At 48.0% G+C, this 27,628-nt stretch overlaps 4 protein-coding genes across 15 annotated transcripts; 3 read left to right on the top strand and 1 right to left on the bottom strand.

Annotated features, from left to right (window-relative positions):
- Window positions 1–223: 223 nt before the first annotated feature.
- Window positions 224–9,988, top strand: LOC117650442 (transmembrane protein 165). 4 transcript variants are annotated; one of them, XM_034393875.1, is made up of 11 exons: window positions 224–357; window positions 4,105–4,318; window positions 4,402–4,630; window positions 4,737–4,912; window positions 5,579–5,626; window positions 5,744–5,797; window positions 5,918–5,950; window positions 6,685–6,741; window positions 7,703–7,897; window positions 7,980–8,085; window positions 8,166–9,988. In XM_034393875.1, the coding sequence occupies exons 2-11, from the start codon at window positions 4,172–4,174 to the stop codon at window positions 8,237–8,239; spliced, it is 1,119 nt and encodes a 372-aa protein (XP_034249766.1). In that variant the 5' UTR covers window positions 224–357; window positions 4,105–4,171; the 3' UTR covers window positions 8,240–9,988. The 4 variants fall into 4 exon arrangements, with proteins under 4 accessions (XP_034249766.1, XP_034249765.1, XP_034249764.1 ...); XM_034393874.1 differs by lacking the exon at window positions 224–357 and adding an exon at window positions 2,275–2,509; XM_034393873.1 differs by lacking the exon at window positions 224–357 and adding an exon at window positions 3,525–3,683.
- Window positions 9,989–10,334: 346 nt separating this feature from the next.
- LOC117650443 (nuclear transcription factor Y subunit alpha) lies at window positions 10,335–13,918 on the top strand. 6 transcript variants are annotated; one of them, XM_034393877.1, is made up of 8 exons: window positions 10,335–10,490; window positions 11,480–11,596; window positions 11,697–11,846; window positions 11,927–12,050; window positions 12,158–12,303; window positions 12,415–12,594; window positions 12,671–12,810; window positions 12,880–13,918. In XM_034393877.1, the coding sequence occupies exons 2-8, from the start codon at window positions 11,522–11,524 to the stop codon at window positions 12,908–12,910; spliced, it is 846 nt and encodes a 281-aa protein (XP_034249768.1). In that variant the 5' UTR covers window positions 10,335–10,490; window positions 11,480–11,521; the 3' UTR covers window positions 12,911–13,918. The 6 variants fall into 6 exon arrangements, with proteins under 6 accessions (XP_034249768.1, XP_034249771.1, XP_034249769.1 ...); XM_034393880.1 differs by lacking the exon at window positions 10,335–10,490 and adding an exon at window positions 10,505–10,676; XM_034393878.1 differs by lacking the exon at window positions 10,335–10,490 and adding an exon at window positions 10,505–10,698.
- Window positions 13,908–24,277, bottom strand: LOC117650440 (dihydroxyacetone phosphate acyltransferase). 4 transcript variants are annotated; one of them, XM_034393868.1, is made up of 16 exons: window positions 19,281–19,296; window positions 18,855–19,073; window positions 18,509–18,722; window positions 18,252–18,428; window positions 18,022–18,151; window positions 17,732–17,935; window positions 17,505–17,656; window positions 17,215–17,417; window positions 16,965–17,131; window positions 16,754–16,885; window positions 16,528–16,677; window positions 15,996–16,075; window positions 15,487–15,651; window positions 15,240–15,409; window positions 15,044–15,105; window positions 13,908–14,965 (listed from the first exon to the last, which is right to left on the bottom strand). In XM_034393868.1, the coding sequence occupies exons 3-16, from the start codon at window positions 18,719–18,721 to the stop codon at window positions 14,880–14,882; spliced, it is 2,091 nt and encodes a 696-aa protein (XP_034249759.1). In that variant the 5' UTR covers window position 18,722; window positions 18,855–19,073; window positions 19,281–19,296; the 3' UTR covers window positions 13,908–14,879. The 4 variants fall into 4 exon arrangements, with proteins under 4 accessions (XP_034249759.1, XP_034249760.1, XP_034249761.1 ...); XM_034393869.1 differs by lacking the exons at window positions 18,855–19,073; window positions 19,281–19,296 and adding an exon at window positions 24,127–24,277; XM_034393870.1 differs by lacking the exon at window positions 18,855–19,073 and having other exon boundaries at window positions 19,281–19,319.
- On the top strand, window positions 21,515–27,587 carry LOC117650441 (beta-1,4-glucuronyltransferase 1). Its single transcript, XM_034393872.1, has 9 exons — window positions 21,515–21,623; window positions 22,661–22,891; window positions 22,964–23,158; window positions 24,162–24,338; window positions 24,498–24,659; window positions 24,732–25,031; window positions 25,241–25,435; window positions 25,765–25,937; window positions 26,477–27,587. The coding sequence occupies exons 1-9, from the start codon at window positions 21,615–21,617 to the stop codon at window positions 26,523–26,525; spliced, it is 1,491 nt and encodes a 496-aa protein (XP_034249763.1). The 5' UTR covers window positions 21,515–21,614; the 3' UTR covers window positions 26,526–27,587.
- The last annotated feature ends 41 nt before the right edge of the window (window positions 27,588–27,628 follow it).

Below are 27,628 nucleotides of genomic sequence, written 5' to 3'. Positions count from 1 at the left end.
CCTGCCTTTTATTCTTTTACTGCGGACACTGGTGACTGCAGCCTGCGTCCGGGAGCGCAAGGCGCCAATGCTGTGGGAAAACGGGTGCGTGGTGCGTGAGGTGCGCGCATCGTCGGCATCGCCAGGGTCAGATCACGCGCCTCGAGCCTCGCGTCGAGGTGTCGAGGTGCACTGGTCCGTGAAGTCAAGTCCGCCTGGCTGGCTGGCTGGCTGGGTGTTCAGCTTTTCCGGACAGTGCGCCGCACGCTGATCGGGAGGACTGTCAACGAGGGCCGTGCGGTGGAGCCGGGTGTAGCTGCAGTGCGCCATGTGCGCCTCGCTGGAGGCCGTGGAGTAGGATTGGAGTCTCCGCTCCGGGTACGTGGGGGAGGGCTGCCGTGTCGACGAGCGAAAGCAATGGCCAAACGGTCCCTAGTCGGATGGGCGGCCGGCGACCTGGCGCAGGTGCAATCTGCGGGCTGATTCCGAGAGTCGTTTTCGTCGCGCTGCCTCTCTCCCACCTATACTCTGACCAGACTACGAAGAGCCCTTGGGTTCTCGCGGTCGAGGGCTACCTGCAGTGCTAGCCAAGGCTGCAGATGTCATAAACCGCGAGAACTCAGGGCTCTTCGTTTTCTGGTCAGAGTATATACGGGACGCCCCATAAGTGCAAGAGAGCGCGACAAAAACGACTCTCAGAATGAGTCTACTGGGGAATGATGAAGAGGCTCGCCTTTCGACCGGGTGGGCGGGTAGCTGGACGTGCGCGACTGCCTGTCGGACGAGGCCAGAGGCTAACCCCTTCTCTGTATCTCTCTTTGCATCCCAGGACAGATTCTGCGAGACCCTCCAAGCTCCGCAGGGGCAAGGTAGGCCATCGTCTTGGTTTTCGTGCGTAGCACTGGCCTACCTGCCAGGCGCCACCGGCCGCCGAGTCACGAGCAATGCTGCTTCTCCTGATCAGGGTGTAACACGGGACGGGCGTCTGGTGCTCGCCTGGCTCGTCGCCTGGTTATCCTGTACAGGAACGTTCCACTAGGCTGACCCTTCGTGACGTCCTTGCTGTCCTTGCGTGGCCGCGGCGGCGCGGTGGCGTTGTGGCCAAAAACAGGGCCGCTGCGGCGTCGTGCCTGCGATGCATAGCGCAGTCCAATCTAAGTCCAATCCACCGAAAGAGGTGCGATGAATGGCGCTTCCTTGTCCCGCTTCCCTCAAGGCTGCCCTACCCTGCTTGCCCTGCTTCCCACCACAAAGGGTGACGGCTCGTCAATAGACTTGAGGCAGGTCAAGGGGTGGCTGCTATTTTGCTGCAACGGTCCTATTTTAGATGAGGAACGGGGGCAGGGGGCCTGAATGCCGCCAAAAGATAGGTGATTTTCTGGCTTCTGCCAGTGTTCTTAGTGGACGTGAAAGATGCCGTTGGGCCTCCACCCTTGCCTGCCGTTGTTCCAAGCCCCGAGTACGCGGCGACGCGGCAGGGCGGGCTGCTTGCGCTGCTTGCCCGCATGCACCTGTATGCACACGCCCAAGCGGCCCAAGCCACTCCTGCCACTCCGTGTCTTATCGGACTTAGGCGAATGCGGATGGCAGCGGACAATGAGATGCCGCCACGCTAGCGCGCTAGGTGTGCGAACGTTCCTATCAGCAGTCATTTTTACTGCAGGCTGAGCCAGTGGTGCCAGCGGCAGCAGGTCTCGCAGGTTCAATTCCCGCTGGCCGCAGCCGCCCCGTCGGTGCCGCAACCCGGATCGGACCGGACGCTCGCCAGGGCGGGGGGTATTTTTAGCCCCCAGTCCAAGGCGCCTTCGGCCTGTGCGCCTGGGTGGCCTTGACTCGGAACCCCTAACCCAGCCATTCGCCAGTCGCGGTGGCGGTGGTACCAAGTGCGGCGCCTCCAGCCCAACCCCCAACCCAAGGCACGCCACGCACCACCATGTGTACGCATGCCGTCGGGGCCGGGGTGGCTAGGTACCTAGGGGGCGTGGCGCCGGAGCGGCCCGCCAGGGCCCGCACATCGCGACAAGGCCTGTGATGATCATGGGGCCGAGGACGTCATCGGTCACTGCCACTGGTTCAGGAAGCGGAGTATCGACCCTCAGCCACTCGCTGTCAGCGCTCTCGCTGGGCGCAGGGCCGACGCAGGGCCGACGCAGGGCAGGGCCCACTAGCCGCGCTAGCCCAGGCAGCGAAGGCAGCGGGCCGATCAGACATCCGACCGGCCCGGCGAACCGACGTCGCGACGCCGCTCCCGCCGCCACTCCGCTCGCGGCAGGCGGGGCGAGCAGAGCGCAGAGCAGAGCAAGCGGAGCACAAGGAAGCCGAGAAAACGACGACGCGGGACGCGGTGCCATTGAGGACGTGGGCGCGGACGCGAGGCGTGCGTCACGCGCACGTCACGCTCGTCACACGACACCGGGCTGCCTTGGCTGCGTCCGACCGGTGCGGTCCCCGCCGGCCCTTCGGTGCTCGAGCGGCGGTGATGGTGACGGCCTCGACGGTCTGCAGGGCGTCCGCGGCGGCGACTCTTGAGGTGCGTGAGTGGCGACGGGCGAGGGAAGGCCCATGCCCTGTCGCCAGCTGCGGCGGACTGCTGCGCGTCGTCGACGTGTTCGTTTGTTTCGGGAGAGAGAATGCACAACCGAACTGGAAGGGAGGGCCAGGGGCGCTCACCGTGCTGCTATCTCGAAAAGGAAACAACGAAAACTCTCGGTGATCTTGCGTTGTTATCTCAGGCCGTCAATGGGGGCGCTCGACAGGCGGAAGCGTGAGAAGGAAGATGTCGCGGCCGGTCGACTGCCAGGCCAGTGCCACGCACGGCCACGCGTGACCATCGCCAAGGCAACCCGGCAAGTGTGGCCCAAACACCGAAACGACCAACGACGACGACTGGGCGTCGCGTCAGTCGCGCCGTGGTTACAATGTCGCAAGCGCCTCTCTCTCTCTCCCCTTCCCTCCGGGCCGGCTGAAGGATAATCACGGACAACCTGATAAGGAGCTCCGCCTGGGCCTGCAGGGCCCCATTTCGGGTAATTCCTGAAACGCGTCAGAAATGCCCCAATTTAGTCTGCCGTCAGGTCCTTCCGGCGTTTGGAGCCGGGCCGGAAGCACGTAGTTGTGAATGTGAACATGTCACATTGAGGTGCGTTTAGGAGACACCTAGGTTCCTTTCTTTTTCTCGGAGGGAGGGGTTTTTAGCTGCTTCCCATGTTTCACTAGCGGGACGTCCAACAAATCATTTCATGAGTAGCTCTTGTCACCACTTGATGACTTCTGTCTCTAACCGTGTTCAGCGCGTGTCTGTTTGCGGCCGCCGCGCAGGGATAAAGGAATGCCCCTTATCAACGGCAGCCTTAATCGCTCACTCACCTTCACCCATTGCGCTCCTATTTCCGCGAGCATCGAGCGCTGAGAACCGAGCAACAGCAACAGCCCCGTGGTCGAGCTGAACGGCAACGGCGTTGAGTCGAGCACTCGCGCGACAGGGCTCAAATCTCCCGCCTGCGTGGCGCATGATTGACTGTCACTTTCCGTTTCCGCCTCCAAGGGAAGGGAGGGGAGGGGAGGGACGCGTGGTGTTTTTGTTGGTTGTGTTGCTGTTACTCTTGTTGTTTTTCCGCGGCTGATGTGGGCTGATGCGTGGTGTGTCTGATGTGTAGTGTTGTCGCAACGCAAGGCGGCAGTCAGGATTTTGTCTGGAAACAAAGGTAATAGATTGTGCTTCTTCTGATAAGGCGGCTCTTCTTGAGATCCATTACTTTGCAAGTTTCTCTTGGAGATGCTTCCAGTTTGAATCGTTTGAAGGACCATAGAAGGTTATGATGGTTCTGGGCCTTTAGGACTCCAGACTACGCCTGTCAACTTCAAGTATACTAAACCATACTTTAACACTTCTTGATTCTCTTCTTAACTTTGAAATATTGCTATTCTGTCAGTTATAATGTTGCGCTCTGTCCCTTTTGTATCGTGTCATACAAGTGTCAAATGTGCTTTGCTTTTTCATTGTAAATAACTTACGTATTTGTTTTTCTATTATTTCCAATCAAATTCTAGAGAAGGAAAATTTTAGATGTAACGACCTTACTTAAGGCTCGTTTAAAATATCAAATACATTTCACTTTGTTTCAGATGTATTGATGCTGACTCCCTGCGACGTATTCATTTATATTATCTTTAGTCTGATTTCGTGAAGAAAATGGCTCAGCCAAGCAATATGTTCCTCTACCGGAGGTTTGCTCTGGTACTTTTTATTTTGGGCATATTTATCTCTGCGGCTATTTGTGAGAAGGAGCCTGTTGACGAATCTGGAGCCCCCAGAACTGAGCCTGCCTTCCCCTCTGTTGTAAGTACTGAACAATCTTTTCGACTGTTGCTTTGAGGGCTGAGAATACCAGACTTATTTTCATATATCATACACATTTTCAGAGAGGTCATGTTGTGGAGCAATCAGATAAAGAAGAAACAAAAGTTGTTACTCCACAAGGAGGTAATCTTGGCTTTATTCATGCATTTGTTGCGGCAATATCTGTCATTGTGGTTTCTGAACTTGGAGACAAGACTTTCTTCATTGCTGCCATAATGGCCATGCGGCACCCTCGATTGACAGTATTCTTGGGTGCTGCTTCTGCTCTTGCATTTATGACTGTTCTATCAGGCAAGTTTTTGGTTATCATTTGTGTTGCAATCAGAGGATTGGCCACTGGACTCCTCATCTGTTTTATTATGATATTGTATCTAACAAATTCCTGTCAATTTTACAGCTGTTTTTGGATGGGCTGCAACAATCATTCCAAGAGCCTACACTTACTACATATCAACAGCTCTCTTTGCTATTTTTGGCCTTAAAATGTTACGTGATGGATATTACATGTCTCCTAATGAAGGGCAGGAGGAATTGGAAGAAGTTCAGTCAGATTTACGGAAGAGAGAAGATGAGGTAAGAGAGATTGTGTGGAATGAATCTTCTAACGGTTGTGTTCGAGTGTATGCTGCTTCGCTTTGCTTAGCATCTGCCAAATGTTGCTCTTGACACCATTCTCATTGCTCTTTCTCTAATTTGGTGGTGTGTCACATTTGAAAAAGAAAATGTATTCGTGTAATTCTAACAACTGCATGCACCTCTCATTTGCTTTTTCTGGGTTTAATATTTCACACTTTGTCATAAAATATTGAGGTCCATTATTTGCCTTAAATGCCACAGAAAAGTCGCGAATTTCTTTGGTGTGTATGGTGTAGTGGAGCCTTAAGTCTTGTTGTTTTTGCCTAGTTAGTTTTGATTAAGTACTTTGCACTTTAAGTATGAACTTAATGCTAAACCCTTTAGTACTTTTATAACCATAATTTGTAGATAATCTAGATGTTCAGCAGTTGTTCGGCCAATACAATATTTCAACTAGGTTACAAATGTTAGAGTTCTGTGTATCTTCTGTTGGTTTTTAGTTCATGTATCACTATCTATTTATTTATAATAATCAACAATTTTGTTATTGGATTGGATGGTCTGGCCCCATTGTTTGTACAAACTTAGAAGTATAGATCTACTTGTTCTTTATAGAGGAAAAAAACAAAACAAAAACTTTGAACTCCCAATTTTGATCCGTAGGGTAAGAATAGAGAAGATCAACAACAAGAGGTTGAAGCTGATCTAGTGGTGAGTTGTTGTGTGTAGATGTTAGCTAGTAAGATATTAACTGCAAGAGAACTCTACAGACTATTGAAGTACTTCTGTTTGAGACTGAGCCTTTGCTTGTTTATATTTGTAACTTAGGTGCAACCTGAATCGACCGAGCAAGAGCCAGATGGATCAAATAAAATTAAAGAGGTACTGTACTTGTTAAATTTTAAAAAGAAAAAGATTTTTTTTAGGAAAACACAGACAGCCACAAGTTTTTCTAAAGATTTTTTCTCTTTTAAAATATCTCTAATGTGAAGTCTTTGATAGGTGGTGATAGATCCTTCACTTCTTAATATTGAGGTAAGTTTGAACTTGATATTTCAGAGCTGCCAGGATTTGTTTTACACACTAGGGTTCCATCACTTAACTTCAAAGCTTGATATTTTTTAAGTGGCTAGCATTGTGCAAAATGTCATAGGATAATAAATATTTATTGCATAATTTCTGTAAACTATTCTGGAACGTTATTTTCTGTGACTCAAGCTGTTCACGATTTATGGTAGAAAAGTCAGTTAAGCTAAGTTATGGACCTCTATTCCACACTCAATATAGTGTGGTCCCATCTTAAACTGCAATTCTATGTCTATGTTATTTTAAATTTGTGCTTTCATTAAAGGTATTTATTAGACTAATATTCTGAATTACTACGCACCAATCACTGACTCATGCAAATTTGTACTGCACTAATTCTTTTTTCAGTGCTTCATGGAAGTTGTTGATTAAAAGTCCAACTGGCAGCTCTGTTCACATGCAAATTGTAGATTTATTTGGATAAATTACACTCAATTAGAATAAGAAACAGAACAACTTTGTGTAGATGCTTTTTAGCTTTTTAAATAATCAATAATGGTTCAAGTCCATTTGCACCTTTCACTCCCATTTCTGGGTTGAGTTAAGTGACATTTTATTTTATAATTAGTTCCCTTTTATTTATTTATTTTTTGGAGGGGGGTGGGGAGGTGAGTCCGTGTGTTGTTGTGTATGCGCTGTAGAGAAAGGATGAGGAGTGGGTATTGAATCTATGCTGTCCACAGGCCACAGCCTCTAACTCTCCTGAGAGCCAAATAGATAACAGCTCTAAAAAAATTAAGGTAAATGTTGATTGTATTTATTAACCATTCAAGCATTCTGTCTTTTCAAGGCTTTTGTGTTTGTTTGTATTGTGCTTATTTTGTATGTTTGAATCTGAGTTTGTGAATCAGAACAGTGTCTAGATTAAATTATGAGAACATGCATCAACGATGCATGTAAACCAAATGTACAGCATTTTAAAGCTCCCAACTATTGAGTGGGTTGTGTCCAGAGATGTACTTATTTTGTCTGATAGGTCTTGATTGGTATCCTTATCTTTTGGAAAGCCAAATTAAATTGCAGTTTATGTTCTCCTACCTACTTAGGTTCAAATTTGTTTTGGTGAGGGGTTTCCTTGTTCTGTTCCTTGTGTGCGAACTTGTATGTTTCTTTCCAGGAGTCCGGCTAGGTGCTTTATTTAGAAAATTGAAAATCAATTGTTTTTTTTTTTTAATCACTAACCATGATTAGAGGTTTTAGTTCATAGAGTGTGTCTGGTAAGTATGCCTTGTGCTTGGATTTTTTCGCATGATGGGAAAGGGTATGATATTAGACAAAACAGCTTTAATCCACTGCATGACCATTGCTTTTTTCCCCTCCAGAAGTGTCACAACATTTTGAATGTGTCTTCTTGCTCATGTGCTTTGACTACTTTGGTATTGTATATGCTTCTTTGCATTTCTCACACCTGCTCTTCGCCTCTACAAATTTTCAAAAATAAAAAAATTAACATGTATAGAGAGAATATCCGGCAGTTAATTGAAATGCTTTTCCATGGCATATTAACGTATTGTTTAATTCATTTTTTGACTAGATTACACCAAAGTTTGGTCTGAGCTAGTATCAGGATGAATTGGAACTCAAAATGTTCCTACATATTTTTCACTGGAATTATACACCAAACCAAGGCCCAATTTTTCTACGTAAAACACTATTATGGTTAGTCATTTTTGACTCACCTCTGGATTTTTTTCCCCACAGTATGAAAGAGAAACTACCTCAACTGGTGTGGATGTTGAGACTGGTGGAAACTCATCCAACAAGAAGAAAGGAAGATGGCGTGCAAGTGCTCTGAAAATGTTTTCCCGCATTTTCGTGCAGGCCTTTACTCTCACATTTTTGGCCGAATGGGGTGATCGTAGCCAACTTACAACAATAATCCTTGCGGCAAATGAGGTAGGTTAGGTCCATTAGCCTATATCTATGAAAATTACATCAAAATTTAGGATTATCTTACTGTGTTTCTTATTATTTACAGGATGTTGTCGGTGTAACTGTTGGTGGGACTCTTGGCCATTGTTTATGTACTGGCCTGGCAGTTTTAGGTGGTAGAATGATAGCGCAAAGAATATCTGTGCGCACAGGTGAGTTTCTTATCTTAGTTTATCTGGTGTCACTGATTTCTTATTTGTTATTCTATTCATTTTATGCCTCTCCTTTCCAGTCACTATCATTGGCGGTGTGGTGTTCCTCATCTTTGCAGTTTCTGCCTTGTTTTTTGATCCAAATGCAGTTTAATTTAATTTTCTTAGGACTTTTATGAAACAGTATTTTCTAGGACAGTTTTGAATTCCAGTCTCCTCTTCCCCCTCTCTGATGTATAAATTTTGGTGTTGAAAAATTTTGTTGTTGATAAATTATCTTTTGACTTTTATCCCAATGCACTTGTAGTATCAAAAAGTCCTTTAAACTCAAGTCCAGTCTATTGAATTGTATTGAGTTCCGTGTGAGTATGAAAGTTCGTTAAACACACTTCTTTCATCAGTGATGTGATGTTAGAATTTTTGCAAATGTTTACTTTCCACAAAACTAGGAACCAGCTTCATTGTTTCTATTTGATTATGAAATGTTATGTTTAGCTTTGCTCAATCAACCATGCATACTTAAACTGCTACTTATGTAGTCCACATGTCTGTTTCTTCTGTAGCCAAAAAACAAACGACAAAAACATTTGCCCTATAAATTGGTGTTTTATAGTTTGTGTACTTTTCATAAAGTTTTTTTTTTTAGTTTCAATTGTACTTTGTTGTTATTTATCTTAATATTTATATTATTATTATTTGACCTATCATTGAAATGTGATATAGTTAGCGCATTACGTATTATAATCACACTGCGTACTGATAATTATTCAGTGGCAGCATTTGAAATGAGGATTTATGTACCTATTGAATGAATGGTGTGTTTATTAATAGGGTAAACTTTTTTAATTGACCAATTTCAAAGTGGTGAGATGTTAAATTTTGTATCTGCACCTTAAAGGGGCAGCTAATGGCTTACTGCTTGTCAGGACTCCAAGGGCTACATGTCTCAGGAGGGGACGTCCATATATCGTGTCCTGTTTTTTTTTTTTATTTTTTTTTATTTTGGGGGTGGGTGGGGGAGATGCGGTGTCCGTGATTGGGCACTGTCTATGCTAAACTCATGGGTCCAGGTCACCCCGGGGAGGGAGGGTTTCTAAAAGTGACCTAAAATAAACACGTTGTATATGAACGGCCCCTAACCTGGAAGTGGCTTGATGAACTTCTGAAATACAACCTACCTTCCTTTCTTGTTGTGGGCTTGCAACAGGTTTGAGCATTTGTGTTTACATTTAAGGTTCGTTGTCAAAGCTACAACCTGTATACCTCTAAAAGGAGAAAGGGGTGCTGAAAAAAACGCCTTTTGAATTAAAACAACCAATTATAGAAACTGTTGAGTGTAGTGATGGCAGTTTTTGCATTTTTGTGATTATCAAAACCTTTTTCAGTGTTGTAAAAAATTGACCCTTGGATTCATATTCTTTAAGTTTTATTATTTCAACGAATTTGTACTGTGACCTGTAGATACTCTAGAATACTGGGATATGTTTTGAGGGTCTATGACGTTACTGCACAATTTTAAAGAGGTGGAGAATCTGCCATAATACCAATTCAAAAATTATTATCTTATCTTACAAAGCTTTTTCAGAATAAATGTGATATCCACCTTTAACCGGAACAATGCAGCGTTTAAATAATCTTTCATGGTATGGCTGCAACTTATTATTGGGAAATTCTGAGCAGACTTAGCATTGGAATGCAGATGTAATTTTAAGGCTTTTTTTTTTTCAATTATGACAAAACCCCCAGCAAAAGCCCAAAATGAATTACCATGATTAGGCTTTTGGAAAATAAGATACTGTATGTATGTCGTCACCTTGTATTTATGCTGTAAAAAGACTAGGGAAATGAGGAAAGTTACATCCTCCTATCGATTGAATAAAAAGACTATGTTTATTTTCTATAATCCTTGGCGCTGTACTTTAATTCCCACTCAAAGGAACACATAAAAGAAAATGCCACTTGCGGAGACTTCATCAGATTTGTTTTTCGTGATGGCTCCCTGCTAGCGATACAGGATACCTGCGCCCAAGAACCAAGAGTCCTCAAGTACTTTTGTGGACTGAACTAGGACCATGCCTCCTGGCACTGGCGCTTGAAACTCGAAATCCTGCCCGCGCTCTGATTGCTGCGCGCGATTGGTGGCGCGAGTGGGGTCCGAGGGGCGGCCGCTGGAGCGTGGTGTGGCGTTGGTGGACCATCGACCGCTGCCAGCCGCTCCGCTCGGCCGTAGCTGCGCGGCCGTGGCGCCCTCGTCGCCCACTGGGCCGCGCTGCTTCGCGCTGCCGAGGCCCACCAATGCAGTGCGCGCCGCGCGGAGGAGCACTCTGAGTGGCTGGCTGGTCGCCGTCTATTGGAGAATAATTTGCCGACCAATCATTGGGAAAGTCCCGTCGAAAATATCCAATGTAAGTCCACAAATTACTGCGTAGCCCCCGCCTTCCTTGGCCCTTGTTTTGACCGGCGAAATAGTGTGGTTTGGACAGTTTGGAAGAGAAACGTGAGGGCCTATCGCCCTGTGACGCCCTTCGGTGGCGTTGCCTGGGGATTCTCCTCAGCGAAACAAAGCTCGGAGCCATCCTTGCCCTTTCCTGGTAGTCGGATGCGGCGTTTAATGTAAAGGTTACCGGGTTGGACCTGGCTGTGAAGGTTTGGTGGTTTTTAACGGAGGTTTGGTGGGAAAGTCATGAATGGACACTATGCTCTCCTATCCTAACCACAGGGACCTTTGTCTGAGTTGGTGTCATGTTTGTGTGGTGGTGTTCGTTTGAGTCGGGAGATCTGTTTACGGTTGCAACAACTTGCTTTTCTGAGATGATTTGTACCATCAAGCGAAGTGTTGCAAGTAAGTTTGATTTAATGAAGAAAACCTTTTTATTTTTTGGTGTACCTAACCTGTGACTTTTCTATTTGTATCATCAGTCAATGCATTTACTTAGCTTTATTTTATGGTCATTTGGCAAATAAAAATGAGAGTGGCATGGTATTAATCTGATTTGTTGAATTAAACAAGCATTCATTTCCTATTTTTCTTCTATTTTGCTCTTTATTTGCATCAAATGTCTTATCTTTTCCATTCAAAATTCTTTTTTTTTGATCCAGTAGTATTTTGAACCACTTGAATTTTATGTTTGTATGCAGGCCTAGGTCTGTTCATGAACTAATTTCACCATTTCTGGTAAACTGTTTTCAAGACGTAAATCTTTTTGCTGCTATTGGCACTCATTATCCAATTTCTGGACCTTGCGCCGTTGCAAAGATACTCCCACCTATGATAAATTTTGATTATTAACCAAAACTTGTACCCCAAGGTGTAATGCTAACCCATTTTCAGTGTATGCTTTCAACATTGAGTGAAAGTACATCCCAGTTTAACAACAAGTTTTTCTTGTTTTAGTGCGTTGCTGGTTATCTTTCGTGGAGATCATACTGAAACAAGATGGAAGCGCAACTTGGGGCAGGAGGCCCCATTATGATGCAAACAGTAACAAACTCTGCAGGTCAGCAAGTACAGGTAATTAATTATTTGCGCTCCAAATTAATATTGTCTCCCTGACTGTCCCTGGTGGTATACCTATGTTCCTATTATTCTGTGTTTGTGCTGCTTCCTCAAGGTGGTCCAAGTGAATCCAGGCCAAGTGCTAGCTGGTGGTCAACAGATAATGGTTCATGCTGTTCCACAAGCACAACAAACAATACAACTGGCTACACAGAGTGGGCAGGGACTTCAACAACTGCAAGTAGTCCCTATTTCTGCTTTGCAGGTAAGTAGGTTTTACCAGAATTTAAATTATCTAAATTTCAACAAATTCGGTCAGCAGGGATTTTTTTTTCTTTAATTTAGGGTGGTGCACAACAACAAATCCTTATTCAACAACCTCAGCAAGCTCAAATAATACAAATGCCAGATGGGAATACATACATCTGTCAACCTAATCCAGTTGAAAGTGCTGTTCAACAACCCACATGTAAGCCATATTAGGAGTCAAGTATCATAATTTTTCTTTAAAAAAAAAGTCCATCTAGCTTAGTTGCTTGGTAATTTACTTTCCTAATAAAAAATAATTTTTTTCAGTATTTAATATCAATGGGAATATTGTTCAATTGGCTGCCGCCCCTGCAGCTCAGCCAGCTCCCCAAGCTGCCCCTCTAGCCAGTCCGACACCTGCAGCTGTTCCAGTGCAACCTGTTGCTGGTGTTAATGGAAATAACATTGTCATGGTATGTGTTTGTGCCTTATGCCCTTTTTGCCTGCTCTGGTTCCTGTACCTTTCTTTTTAAACAGAGGGAAGGCAAAGGTAGAACCTACTGTAAATTGACTTTCTATTGTAGATGATGCCTGGTGGAAGCTCTAGTGGAGTGACACAATTTTCCCGGCTTCCACTAGCTGGTGCAGATATTCTGGAAGAGGAACCTCTTTATGTTAATGCCAAGCAGTACAGAAGAATTCTGAAAAGACGCCAGGCACGTGCAAAGCTTGAGGCAGAAGGCAAAATTCCCAAGGAAAGACCTGTAAGTTGTGTGAAGCACTGATGTTTCATTATAAAAGTGTCTCATTCATTGAATAATTGATTCTTTGCTTCTACAGAAATACCTCCACGAGTCACGACATCGACATGCCATGAACCGTATCAGAGGAGAAGGTGGCCGCTTTCATTCAGGCTCTGTTAAGAAAAAGAAACTTATGATGATGGAGGAAGAACGTCAGCGTCAGCAACAAATGCAGCAGTAAGTAATTGATCCTTCTCACCTGTCTCAGGTTTGTTCATATTAGTCAACAAGCCTTTAATTTTTCAGGCAAGATGTTACTCAACTGTGTTTATCATGAAGATCTATCTAAGGTGTTCATCCTTGGAAGGCCATGAGATTGAGTTGACCCGAATTTCTATCAACTTGTGTATCATAATTTTAAGTTTAGAACCTGTTAATGAAGTTACCAAAATAATTTAGTTAATTCTTTATCCAGAGGAAGAAGTGAAGGCTATTACTGTTAAGATCACCAATGCCGTTTTGCATACTGTGTATGCTTTTGTGTACCTGTTATCACTTGTTAGTGTTTTCCTTTGTGTTCACTTGCATCTTTTGACTGGGTTTGGACTGCAGATAGCATATGGTTTGCTTGAGGAAGAGCATAGGGCTGGTTATCATGCCTCTTATGATATGGTTCAATGGGGAGCCAAAATTTTGTCAAACCTCAGATTACAGATAACTGTGATAAAGCTAATGGAATATGCTAAAGACTTGAATGCAAACATAGAATTCTTTTCTGATTTTCTTTACAAAAAGAAAGAAAAAAGTTTTTGCGTTACGATTGGTTGCCTAAGTGTAATACTTGTGGTTTTTCCAACTTACTTGCCTTCCCTTTTTTTTCAAACTTTTTTTCTACATCTCTGTAACTTTATTGCACTTTTCATACAAATATGAATGTTCATGATAAGTCATTTGGCAAGAAAGAGAAGAATTCTTGATACATGTGTTTATTTACTTACAAGTGTCAAATGGAGTTAAGTGAGCATGAGAGCCTGAATCCATTTTATCATAAAACTGTTATTCTTTTGTAAAATTGCAACTATGTATAATTACCCGCAAAATCTAAATGTTTTCTTCTTTCCTGTCTTATTAAATTTGCTGGTATGTAGTGGTAAACTGGCATGAGAAGACATGCAAAATAATCTAGAGGAATTTCTCTCATGATTTTCTTATATATTTTTTCTGTGCGAGGAGAAGAGTGTCTCTAACATCCTCTTTCTGGCTTTTCTCCTCCCTTGGAGGCTAAGTTTGATGAGACTATGCAATTTAGGAGTAAACCATTGCAAATAAACAAATTAAAACGTAATCAATCTTTTATTGCAAGCAGAACTGTCTCAAAAGTTGGAACACATCCTTAATTCACATGCTTCCCTGACAAAGTAGCTAACAAAGTCATTCCAAATTTGATCACAGACTTTCTTACATAGCCTAGAGCAACTAGTAAACAAGTAAAAATGCTTTTGATGGTTCTTCATAAAATTTCACAAATCCATAAAAAGCGGTCAAGAAAGGAACAGTCAGTATACATCAACCAAAATGAGCTAAGTTAAAAGCCTAGCAGTGAACATGGAATGACTAGTAAATGTTAATTAAAGACAATTTAAGAATACAATGATGGTATAAGTGGGAAATTGTTATGCAAACATCACCCTGTAAACTGATAGTAAACTAAATCTAAATGAACACTGGGCCTTACATTGTTATAAGCTACTCTAATCTTGGGAATGAGGTGGAATGAAAAAATTAGTAAGAGAGTAACATTAACAATAACAAATGGCATTTGATCAGTACTTAAATATGGCAGCAACTTAGGATTATATAAATAGACTATGTACATATGAAAGAACTACACCTTATCTCCCGTATGATGAACAAGACACTGACAAATATTGAGCAAGTTATCAATACATAATGACAGCCTGTTACCAATTAATTTCCAGATGGGCTTAGCGAATGTGAAAGACATACATTATATTAACTTAGGTATGGATTGAATGAATAAAATTGGCTAAGCCAACAGAATAACTGCAATCAAGGCTGGAGAATTTTTTTTTTAAGGAAGAAAAACAATTATTAGTATGCAGTCACATATTGCAGAGCTAGTTGGCAGATTTAGTCTCTAGTTTCAAGAACTTAAACTCTTTGAGCTTTCTTGACTCTGATACTTTTAATTTAACTAATCTAGTCTACTAGTCTAGAGATAGTGAAAAATTAAATATCAGGCAGTTACTGGGATTCTTTTAAGATGAGAAATTTCTTTCTTCCGATCATAGTTTGGCAGGAAGAGACTGGTGGAGTTCCAATTGTTGCCAGCTCCACTTGTGGTCCATACCATGAAGAGTGATAAAAGTTTCTAAGCATCAAAACAAAAAGGGCATTGTGATCAAGAGCACCTCAGCCTCAAACTTTACCTAAACCAACTGGTACTTACCCAAATGTTGAGTGACAACTTGCAGCTCTTTCAAGTTGGCCACATAAAGGGTCTCTTCTCCCCTGTAATTGCAGGTTTATTTATTTGAAATGGAATGTATCAAATGGAAAAATAATAACATAAAATAACTTTAGAAGACTGATTATAAATTTGAATATGTGGGGGTAAGCAGGGTTTGTGATGTGCCTTCTGATACCTTCTGATTCGATGAATGGCGCCAATAGAGACGAGAGCTTGCAGTCCACACGCGAGACCGTCAAGGGAAAGGGCAGCCGCGTGAGATATTTCTCCCGACAGCAAACTCATCTCCACTCTCCGCTGAGCTTCACAGAGAACTAGTCTCTCAGGTCGAGCCTCTCCACAAACCTCATAACAAAAAAAAAATAAAATCTCACTCACAACCTCATTAAGATTCAACTATATTTACCAAAGGAAACATTTACCTGGGCCAAAGTTTGGGCAAGTGAAAGGTATCCACCAAAAAATGGATGCAAAACATTGCAAAGGAGAATTTGCAGTTTTCTGTGGTTTCCGAGGCTCAGGAGACCAGAGGCAGTATTTTCAATGATGTTCACCAAATCAAGAACTCGTAAAGCTTCCTCAAATTCCTGTCAAAATACCAAAATATTATAATTGCCCTCTTTAGCATGACACACAGTAACAATACAGGGAACATTTAACTAGGCATAAGAGTATACAACACAAAGTGGGAGAACACTTGGGAAAAAGAAATTGAGAAAGAGCATGCATCACATGCAAACGTGCAGTGGTGATAATAAAACAGATTTAAAATCCATGACTACACCATAAGAATATAAGGAACAGGCAATTTGAAAAAATAGGATGAGTTTAAAAAACACAGGACCACACTGAAAGTAATGCAGTGAGAAGAGATTTTATGAGAAACATTTACATCCTGTATGGATTGCATATCATTTCACACAAGACATACCTTCTCCTCCCATGTTTTATGTAAAACAAATTCATGAGAGAGGATTCCTCTCACTGTCTGGTACCTCGCAAACAGATCATCTGAGGAAAAAATGTTTCATGAGTTAGGTGAACCACTCCTTGTGACAATGCCTAGATAGCCCATTCTCCAGTTCAATGCAAGTGCAAACCCAAAGAAAGCATAAAGAGAACTGTTTACAGTATAAGGAATGTTTTCCCAAAGTATCCAAAAAACTAAATGAATATTTGTGCTGAACGTAAGTAAAGAGATTAGATGAGAATGATCATAATGCCAATGAGAATTCCTTGAAATGGTGTCTCCTGCATGCAATGAGACAAACACGTCCAGACCAAAATGGATGCGGTACAAAATGAGCAATGGTTTTGCCCCAATTCGGCTTCAACAATATTACCAATAAGAAAAGAACCAAAACAATTGGGCTTGAGTAACAGTTCCACTAAATATTGCAATCCTGAACCCAGAAATCCGTTGGCAACCATTTTACTCTAAGTACTTCCAGACAAAAACTCACCTCTACTTATTTCTCCACAGGGTCCAAGATGTTGCATGACAGTGGTGACCATAGCTGGGTTAGCAAGAAAATGGAGCGTTGGGTTCACATAGTGCTGCAGCATGAGCAGAGGCACAGCACGACACATAGTGTTTTCCAATAAACAGTGCCCTAAAGAGGAAAATATCATCAAATTTTATTTGTCAAAATCAAACCAGAGGCAAGCAACTCACATTGGACTACAAACCTTTCAATCGAGTGGTATCTATCTTTGTTCCCAGGGAGTGCACAGCCTTAAGCTGTAAAGTGCCATCTGGTAACAAGGTAACTAGGGACCTATGTACAAGAAGAGAATCACGCACACTCTTTTCTACATCTCCTGTAAAAATAAGCATAAAATAACTGTTATTTTTCAATGTTTTACAGTACTATTAGCAACAAATTTACAATAAAATTACCAGTTATATCAACAGAGGCCCCAAACATTTCAATAACCGATCGGAACCATGCAACCTCCCGGACAAGGTCAGAAAATTGCATGTCAACTGTCCCATTGGTCATTAAATAGTTGTTTAAAATCACAGCTATGAGATGAAATGGGGAGAGGACACTGAGCTGTTGTTGACTGTTGACAAAATAGAGACGTTACTAATGTAGGCAAGAATCAAAATAAAAACTTCTTTAAAAGACAAAAGATATGACACCTACCTGGTGACTATATAATGAGAAAGCACTCGAATCATAGCCATTTCTTGATCAGATAATGTCTGCAGATGAATAGGACCTAAGGAATGTTTCGATCGCTCAAACAGGTGACTATCCAAAAAATCACGAACTGAAATTGGTTCTCCAAAGTCCACATGTATTTTTCCATACTTTTCATCCAAAACGTTTAGGGCCTTGATCAAACCCTGAAAATAGTTGTGAGAAAGACAGTAAACAAACAAGAATTCTCAAACACCTGATTCTAAATGGAAACAAAGATTAAATAATCTTACCGATGTAGATTCTTTAGGCTTTGGCACACCAAGAAGTTCATATGAGAAGAGTTTCTCCTCCAGAATCCTGTCATAACTTATGTTGATTGGAACAATTAATACATCTGGGATTTGTCCAGTGAGGAAGGGCTCTAAAGCCATAGACAAAAATCCTGAAAACATGTATTAAATTTAAAATATTTGATTAAATACTGTGAAGGATTTTATTAATTAAAACTTTATCTTACCAAATTTCGGAACAAGTGATTTACAGCTTCTGCTGCGAGTTCCTTCAATGAAAAACTCAACAGGGGCAGTTCCATGGCAGATGAGTGTTCGAACATATTCGCTGAATACAGTGTAGTAAAGTTTGTCACCAGAAAACTGTCTCCGCATGAAAAAAGCACAGCAGTCACGAAGCAAATGACCCATCAGCCACATTGCCATGAAATCTGTTCAACATTAAGTTAGTTTATACGTTGATAGACAGCCCCAAATTCAAATTTTCTAAATTGATAAAAAAAGCACTGGTTCTTACCAACACCAGCAGCAACACATGGAATTTCTATGCAGTAGTGGAAACAAACATATGCCATAAGGATAAAGTCTGCATAACTTCGATGACTTGGGGCAAAAATAATAGGAGTGTTTCCCATTGTTCCTTTCAGCTGTAATAGAATAAAGCAATTACGAGTCTTTTACAATATCTGAACTACACTAAATTAACTTGAGAATTGAAATACCAATATTTTGTATTTGTTCATGTACCTTTGCAATAGCTTCCTCATTCACCATGAGATTTGAACAGGTTTTCTTAAGAACCTTTGTGACAAAAAGACCAATCCATCTAACAATTGAAATTTGACGATTATGGCTGATCTCTGTCAACTGCTCCTCAACTTCTTTGTAGAGAGCCTCTGGTGTGACCCCTCGTTCTTGGCTTAACTGAATGAACAAAAGGAATAACATTGAATTGAACTATACGCAATGTAAGCAAACAACTTGACAATTGAAGATATTATTACCTGTGCAATTGTATCCTTGAGTCGTACACTGTTCAGCACAGCTTTTCTGACAGTGAGAGGATTTGTTGCCTGTGCATTTGCTACAGTACGTGAAGGCTCCCAATCTCTTGTTATCCACAAAACATCACTCGTGTGGCGACGTTCCTCTAATATATCTCTGAAGCTGTTCATGTTTCGTTGATGGCTGGAGCTGATTGCCTTATCGTAATCCATTCTGAAACAAAGCATATTCTCAATAGAAAAGCAGTTTCCTGCTGCATAACCTGACAGGGATGTAGTTGCTCTATCCGATTAAGCATCAAACCAGGTTGAGATGCTCATGGGGTGCGCACAACTATGCACTGACCTAAACCGAAGTTGCTGTTGTTGATACCCAAAGTGGTCCTGACAGAGAAGCGCCCGGCCCAGGGCCTCAAGACTTGCCAGGACACTGGCTTATTAAGCACATTCGAGCCCCGCGCGAGAGGACCGAGCCAAGCCGGACTGCACCGGAGTTTCGCAGGACATGCAGCCGACGGCGAGGCGGCGAGGGCGTGAGCAGGACTCCCACTTCTGCCGCCCCAACCTTGAATCAAGTTTGCAGTTGCAGCGGCTCGCAGCGGCTTGGCCCGGGCCGGGCCTCAGGCGCCTCACACGTCCTGCAGCCTGCAGCCAGCGCCCCGCCTGGCACTGGGCCGGGCTGCACGATTGCGTGGTGCAAACGCCTAGCGCCAAATCGCGAGCAAACTGCTTCGCCAAACACCAAACGCCGAGAAAACACAATGCCAATTACCCGGCAGTCGGCCTCGGCCTCAGCGCGGCGCGGCGGTCCGCGGTCCTCGCCTCGCTCCTCGCTCGGCTCGGCCTCCCGCAGGCTCGGGTCCTTTTGGTGGGCGGGGCGCGGGGGGCGGGGCGCGGGACGCGGTAGCGCGGAGAGCGCGGAAGTAAGGGGTGGGAGAGGACACTCCCCCTCCAACAGGCGAGCCAACCGCCGTACCGCCGCCACGCGCACATCGAGCAATTTCTTTCCCTCAAATTCGTAAACTATAAGGATAAATTGAATTTAACGACCTTAGCCAATAAACTTACTATCCAATTTACTATTCTCCAAGGAATAATGAAGGTTGTAAGGGAAGGTGGGGTACAGTGGGACACGGGGTACATTGGGACACCTTCAATATTTCCAACTTCCGGTTAAGTCAGGTTCTCCGGAAAATTGACCATAATAGAGCGTTATTTGGTTTACTGTTTTCACAACTCGGGGACAGAACTGGGCGCTTTCTGAATGAGAAACGTGGGTTGGAAGTTCGATTCCACGAAAAACGATGAAAAAGTAACACGATTTTTGAATTTTGGTTTCTTTTTAGCGTCTGGAATGCACGTCGGATGATCGTACCGAGGTTAGGAATGTGTTCCCTGGTGCAATGGGCGTCAACAAGGGTCAACGCGCGGAGCTTGGTCTTGAGGTCAAGGGCCACAGACCGAGTTGACGTTTTAAAAAGGCTCAGTTCACATTGGGACAGGGTGAGGCTACTGGGCCATGTGGATAGCAAAAATACATGAATCGTACATATATTGTCTTGTCTCGACCAAACAAATAAAAGTTATCTTATACATGTGGTCTCTTAAGTCATTACTTCAGGGTTTTCTCGAGTAGAGAGGTCGAAAAAACACGAGAAATAGTACTATTCCATTGCAAGCAGCGTATCTTCCGAACGCTTAGAACCAGAGATCCGAGTCTGCGCTCATTGTATTCAGCATAACTTTTTCTACAACTTGGCGGTCAGAAAAAATAAATGCACGACTTAGATCCATATTTTTTCCCTTGCTGTCCCAATGTGCCCCGGATCTGTCCCAATGTGCCCCGGTACTGTCCACATTGGGACAAGTGCAGACTCTACGGAAAATATCTCTCCTGCCTAAAAACGTGTCGAAATAAGTTTGAATGCTTCAGGATATGATAGGCTAGATGTCAATGCACAGTTTGGGCCTGCCCCGACCATTATAGCTCGAAAGCCCTGTGACGTAGAGCGCCAAGAAAAAATCCGTCCCAATGAGCCCCACCTTCCCTTATTTATGGTCCAAATTTAAGTAGGGTACGGCTCAGGGATGGTATTATTATAATTCTGCGTCTGCTTAAGCAGAAGACACACAGCAGAAGACACACAGCAGAAGACGCATTTGCAGTTTGCGTTACGTCTCCGGTCCTCCGCTCGGCAACTGCGAGCTTTCCAAATTGGAGCTGATTTTGGCACGAGGACGCAGCTTTGCCCCCAAATCCCCCTCCCAGCAGTATGTCACGCATTTTCCGCCGCGCCACCAAAAAAATAGAAAGGCCAGAGAGGGGGGCGTGTAGATGTCAGTCTTTTAAAAAGGTGAGACATTGACGGACAGGCCGGATCGGACCTATCGCACCGCGCGCTAGGGCAGCAGAGCGGTGGCAGTATCCCGCTATCCCGCTGCAGCCCGCTCTCGCTCCTCGCCTCCTCCCACGCCCCCTCCGCCAACCCAATCGCCTTATCGACCCGACCTACCCCCGGCCGGTGGGGGCGGTGAGGGCGGTGGGGGTGTGCGTGGCCAACAGAGCAGTCAGCTCTAGCGCCCTAGCCGGCAGCCCCCAGTGAGCACGCCCCTCCGAGCGCTGGGCGCTGCGTGAGCGAGAGAGACAGACACGCCCTGCCCAGGCACTGCGCGGACGCGCCCCGCGAACACCCCGGCCCGCCCGGCCCACCCCGGCGCCGCGCATTCGCTCCGTGGCGCCCGGCGGCAGACGGGGCTGCGGCAGCGGCGCCCCCGAGTTGGACGGAGTTGCAGTTACCCGGACTGGATTCGCGCGCCCCTCGCCAACCTCGCCGACCGTGGCACGGGCGGCACCGCGCGCTCCGCCCCGCCCCGCGCCGGCTGCGCCTCTCCTGTCCGCCCTGGAGGCCTTGACGGCCTTGACGCGCTTGGCGGTCCCAGCCGAGGCCGCCGAGGCCCTCGCCTTGCACTGCGTCCCAATGCCCTCGCGGCCCACGCCCAGAGCACGGGCAGCACGGGCCGCACGGGCAGCTCGGGCCGGAGCGGGCCTCAGCGTCCTGCGAGGTGCTCGCCCGGTCCGGACCCTCGCCATCACCCCCGCCGCCCAATGTCCCAGGTAAGCAGAGCGAGGCACGGCGAAGCACAGCGAGCTCCATCTCCCCATCTCGGCTCGGCCCGAGGGGGCAACCACCTACGGTGTTTGGGGACACAAGATTTCTAAGGGCAAGAGATTTCGTCGGATTTCGTCCATTTTTAAGCCTCAAATCCGCCTGTTTTTGGCCTCTTTGGGGAAAGATTTCGGATTTTCCATAGATTTCTAGGGCTCCAGGGGACACAGGATTTCTCGAGGCGTTGCCCCCTCGGCTCGGCCCCGCGGCTCGCCCCAGCGCCGCACCACCAGCATGCCGCCAGGCCGCCAGTTGACTGATTCCGGGTGGGGAGTGGGAGGCCTCTCTCTCTCTCTCGCTCATGGGGCGCTCCATACCGGTGCGAGAGAGACACCGACGGCCGCACTGTGAGGAAACGTTTACGGAGCTGGACCGCTTGGACCCCGCCCCTGCTTGATCCCACCGCTGGAGACGGGGGTACGGGAGTACGGGGGTACAGGGGTCGCGAGGCAGCCATGCCCTTCCGAACCAGGGTCAGCAGACTGATTCCGAGCACTGCTTTCGTCGCTCTGTCTCTCTCGCACTCATGGGGCGGTCCGTAGGGGTGCGAGAGAGACAGAGTGACGAAAGCAGTGCTCGGAATCAGACGGCAGGGCCAAGGCGGCCACGGACCAGTCGGGCGATTCCGCTGCTCGCACATCCCTCTCTGTCTCTCTCGCACTCACAGTGTGCGCTGTGCGGTAACGGCGTGAGAGAGACAGAACGAGGAGTGCGGGCGGCGGAACTGGCGGGCCGCGCTCGGACATTGTATGCAATGTGCCCGCGAGGCACTGCGGGGCGATCGGGCGGGTCATCGAGGAAACCCCGAAAATCCCTTCATTTGCAAGCCGGCCGCCGACCCGCCGAAGCAGCAGTCGCTGTCTCTCTCGCACCCCTACGAGTGCGCGAGAGACAGAACGACGAAAGGACGAGGCGCGAGGTGGGGCTACGCAGCCCGAGGCCAAGCCGAATGAGCTTCTCGAAGCCCACCGACTTTGTTGCGCAGGTCGGATGCCGCCTGAGGAACTTGGGCTTGCTCTGGGTGTTCGTGCTGACATGCTCCAACATCCTTCTGACGGTGCGCCTGCTCGGCTCCACGCCGGACTGCGGCACGGCGCCCGGCCTGGCCAAGGCCAAGGCCCGCGTGGCGCACCTGCAGCACCTGCAGCAGCAGGCCAGGAGGGCCGACCAGCCGGAGCATGGCGGCCAGCAGGCGGAGGACGCGCTGGACCAGCAGGTGAGCAGCAAGCGCCAGCAAGCGCCCTTCAATTTGAACCGCGCGCCAGTCAACCTTTGTTTTCCCTTCCAGTCGCCAAACGCCGAGGACGACCTGGACCCGGACACCATCTCTGTGGACCCGGCGCTAGGGAGGTGGGACTCGCGGAGGGTGCTCAAGATGTTCGACTTGGCGCTGGTCGGCGCGCAGTACGCCCAGCTCTCCGCCGAGTACAAGGTCACCCTCGCCACGCAAACCAGCCTGGAGCGTCTCCACTCGCTGGTGCAGGCAAGTTGCTACACACCAATGAGCCATCTGCTTTCCAAAACGCTTCCAAAACGCACACGCAGCTGTTTGAAAGAAATTCTGCGCGCGATAGATGCAGGTGACGTCACCGGCCCACATCGCGTGGCCGTAATGAGCGCCACTGCAGCAATCGGTGGATCTCCGCGGCCTGCCATGTCATTCATACCAGACACAGCCGAGCCGGCCCCGGGCCTTGCCTGGGCGGGAGCGTCCTGGGCCACACCGCGGCAGCGATATGGCGGGGCGGGGCGGAGCGGAGCGAGGCGCGTGCTGGGGCATCCGCAGATAGTGCCGCATGTTCGGACGGGGCACATGTCTGTGCCCCTGTCCGATGAATCAACCGACTTGATGGGTGCTGCCCGTGTTGCAGTGCAGCGTGTCCCGGTGCCCCTGGCGGCCGGGCGTTGACGGGACTGTACAGGCCTTGACATTGACACCCCAGTGCCAAGTGGACACTGTGGACACTGTGGACATGCGCAACTCCACTAATCTCACGGCACACAGAGTCACAAACCGAGGTTCGGGTGTCCTCGCGTCCTCGCCATGCCGCGCCTCGCTCCGAGCCCCGCCCCCTCCCCCGTGCCCCTTCGATATCTGTAAAATCAGTCCGCTCTAAACGACGGTGTATCGAGCCATGGATGGCCAATAGTTACACGGACAACCCGAACAGAGCATAACAACCACACTGGAAATAAGCACAGAATGTCCATCAATCATGACAGGGTCGGCATTGGCATTTGGCATAGAGATTGTCGATCGAAGAAGTCCCTGCCTATTTCGGACAGACTGGACGGGAAATGAGTTCCAGTCGGGAGTCCAGTCGGGGTCTGGAAGTAGAACACACAGCACTGCTGAAACTCAGCGGCACACCTCCCTATTTGATCATCACCATCAACACGATATTTTTTCTCCGAGGTTCATTTCTGTGTTGGCTACTGACTGTTTCTCACCTGTTCTCGCTGGCCTGGTGGCCCCGCTACTGCAGGTCGTGCACCACTGGACGGGGCCCTTGTCGGTGGCTCTGTACGCGGCGGGGGACGAGTGGGCTCTGGTGCAGGCCTACGTCCGCTACCTTCGGCGCTGCTACGCACCCGTCCGAGAGCGAGTGGCCTTCCACGCCGCCTTCCCCGCAGACCGCCTGCCCGAGTCGTCACCCGACCAGGTAAACCAAACACCCCGCGGCCCGCGGCTTGCCCCGCGGCGCGCGCACTTTTTAGCACGCGGGCTCCCTCCCACTCTGTGCCGGCCTGGGCCTCGGCCTGGGCCGCGCCGCGCCGGCCCGCGCTCAAAGTACGGCGATGCATACCATGCCGTGTTGCAGCTGATGGAGATCCTGGGCTCGGAGGCGCACCTGGACTGCTTCCGGCCGGAGCCCAGCCTCAAGGAGCTGATGCGGCAGCGCAGCCCAGAGTCCATCCGATGGCGCATGCGCCACGGCTACCCGCAGAACCACATGCGCAACCTGGCGAGGAAGGCCTGCCAGGTGAGGAGTAGCGCCGTGCGCCTTGCGCCGCCACCGCGCCGCTTCTACTTACCGTGTTGCGACCGTTTGCAGACCGAGTACGTGTTCCTGGTGGACGTGGACGTGGTGCCCAGCATGGGGCTGGCGCAGGGGCTCAACGACTTCCTGCAGAAGGCCAAGTGCACCGCCCCCAGCGTGGCGCCGGACGCCCCCAAGGCGCCGCCCCCCATGCTGCCCAAGACGCGCGGCGCGGGCCACCGGCCGCCGCCCCCGCCCCAGTGCGCCTACGTCATCCCCACGTACGAGCTGGACGAGCGCGTCCGCTTCCCTCGCAACAAGAGCGACCTGGTGCGGCTGGCCGGCAAGGGTCTGGCGCGGCCCTTCCACCACAAGGTGAGCGGAGAGAGAAGTCCGGGACTGCCTGGCCCAGGCCGCCGCCAGGCGACCCTTTCTTTTCGGAGGGGTAGGCGCTGTGCCCGCGGCTGTCCCGCAGTCACTGTTTGCGGCGTCCAGGGCGTCGTGGCAGACGTCACGCCGTCGCGCGGCACACGTCAGTCCACTGGAACGGCACCGAATGACGTCTCTTCTCCGGCCGGTTCCAGGTATTCATCTACAACCAGTACGCGACCAACTTCACCCGCTGGCAGAGCGAGGGCGACGCGGACAACGCGGCCGTGCACGTCGCGTACAACGTGACCAACTTCGAGTTCCTGTACGAGCCGTTCTACGTGGCGAGGGACACGATGCCGCCCCACGACGAGAGGTTCATGGGCTACGGGTACACCAGGAACACGCAGGTATGGGCACACAGTGTTTTGCTCTCCGTTTCATCCTCATAGTCATTGTCCCCCAATTTAAAAATCCCAACAACAACAACAATTGCTGCTTTTTAAAATGGTAAACAGTGGGTTGCCTCTGCTGCCACAAGGGTGAACGCATCGGCCGGGCTTTAGCCTTGACTACGACTTGTGCTTGACCTACCTCAAGCGGTCCGCGCGCCGCACGGGGCGCCGCACCGCGTGTGGCTGCGTCTGCGTGCAGGCCGCGTTGCGCAAGGCCCCGCTAACCACGTGTGCTAACTGCTAACCACCTTGTGCCTCTGGCCGCCCCTGGCCTGCTGCTCCAGGTGTACGAGATGTTCGTGGCCGGGGTGCAGTTCCAGGTCCTGTCGCCCACGTTCTCGGTGCACTGGGGCCTGCAGAGCAAGCAGGCGCGCCCGGCCTGGAGGGAGCTGCAGAACAACGAGAACCGGCGCCACTTCGACGTGTTCAAGCGGGAGGTGGCTGTGCGGTACCGAAGGTACGTCTGCGGGGGCTGGCCGCTGGCCCCGCCCCGCCCGGCACGGCGCCCCCACTGGAAACATTCCGAGCAGACGTGAATGTCCACCTCTAAAACGCACACTCCGGAATGACTCACTGTTTTCGTCGTCACGATTACGTATGCCGACGCCGAAATGGAAAAACCAATCGCATTGGGTTGCAAAGTAAAATGAAACGAGCGTCTAGCTTTCAGCCCCTGGGCTGTGGGTCCTGGGCTGTGGGTCCTGGGCTGTGGGTCCTGGGCTGTGGCCCCTGGGCTGTGGGCCCGCCGCCAATGAAGGCGGCAGGCGATCGTTGAGTCGCTGATTTTCTGGTGAGGTGAATCCGTTTTCCCACGGACACTCTCCGCGCTTCGCATCGTTTTCCACGTCTGGAAATGTAATTCCGGTGTGTTGTGGTGAATTGCCCCAGAGGTACGCGTCCCACTCGGATTTCGCGGAGTTTCCAGTGTGGAGGTATTAGTGCCACCAAGGCATGCGGATTCTAATGTCGAGCGCTCGGCCTTCTTGGTGTCCACAGGGATCCTTTGAGCATGGTCCAGCCCAACCGCACTCCCGGAAAGGCCTAGGCCCCTGGGCGTGGGTCTCGGACTTCGTCGGGACATTCTTTCGAACGACGACGCCGATCGACGTCATCATGGTCCTGGCGTCCTCATTTGCAGGCGCGGGGACGAGAAAATGTGTCTACCGCGATTATTGTGGCTTGCTTTAATTGAGCACGTTGCTAGCGGAGTTAGCACAATGCGTTACGTTGCACTGCTTTGGTGCGAGCTGTGTGCAAGATGCACTGATTGTCGGGTCGGGTTGGTGCTGGCAAGCGGGTTGCCTATGCTCGACTCAGTGGGCGTACTGCAGCGCACTGCCACTGCCATTGGAAGGCGCTGCAACGCCACTGCCTTTGGAAGGCCGTTGGTCCCCGGTCAGAAGCCTCCCATCCCACGCCTTTTCGGTACGTCGGCTCAGCAGTTAATTCCATGCCTCCACTTGGCCAGAGTAGCAGCCGCTGAGCGCGACTTCCGCATCTTCCTGCCGCAGTCGGGCAAGTCGGGCCCAGGTAACCTGAGGCAAACCCCTTGCCAGCCACGCTGTGGACTTGCACCCGATGTAATCTGCGTTCACCTGTTCATTTACAGGTCTTGTGATATACTGTTAGTATCTTTCCAATGCAGGAGTAAGTGTTCGGTGCTAATGGTTCCTAGATTGTTTGGCCACCAGTTCCTGTTTTATTTTTGTGGACTGTCATCTTTGTTCCATACTCCTACCAGAGTTCACTGATGTTCTACTTCACTAGACGTGTTATGTCATAGCCAATGTGGATTTTCAGAATGCAGAAGGCCAGAGTTGTAACCAAGATCTGCATATTTTCTTATTTTTAATTTTTTTTGAGAACCAATATTTTTTGGGTAGTCAATGTGTTTGTCAATGTGATATATAAATATATTAGGCTCTGCCACTGAAGGTATTCTTTTCTGAAATGACTAGAGAATATTACTAGACTAATCCTGAATAATTGAATGTGCATTTTGAGACCTACAACTAGAAAGTGTTGATTGTACTTGCTTACTTATTGTAGTGAGTAAACATTGACAATTTTTATAAAATACTAAGTATGAATAAAAATTTGAATATTGTGAGAAGTTTTATGACTGAGTCTGCTTTCCAGTCCACACCG

This window comes from Thrips palmi, unplaced genomic scaffold (assembly GCF_012932325.1).
Source record: "Thrips palmi isolate BJ-2018 unplaced genomic scaffold, TpBJ-2018v1 HiC_scaffold_5, whole genome shotgun sequence".
In the NCBI taxonomy this organism is placed as follows: domain Eukaryota; kingdom Metazoa; phylum Arthropoda; class Insecta; order Thysanoptera; family Thripidae; genus Thrips; species Thrips palmi.
The sequence above is the reverse complement of the archived record's forward strand: the minus strand, read 5'-3'. Positions and strand labels throughout refer to the sequence as shown.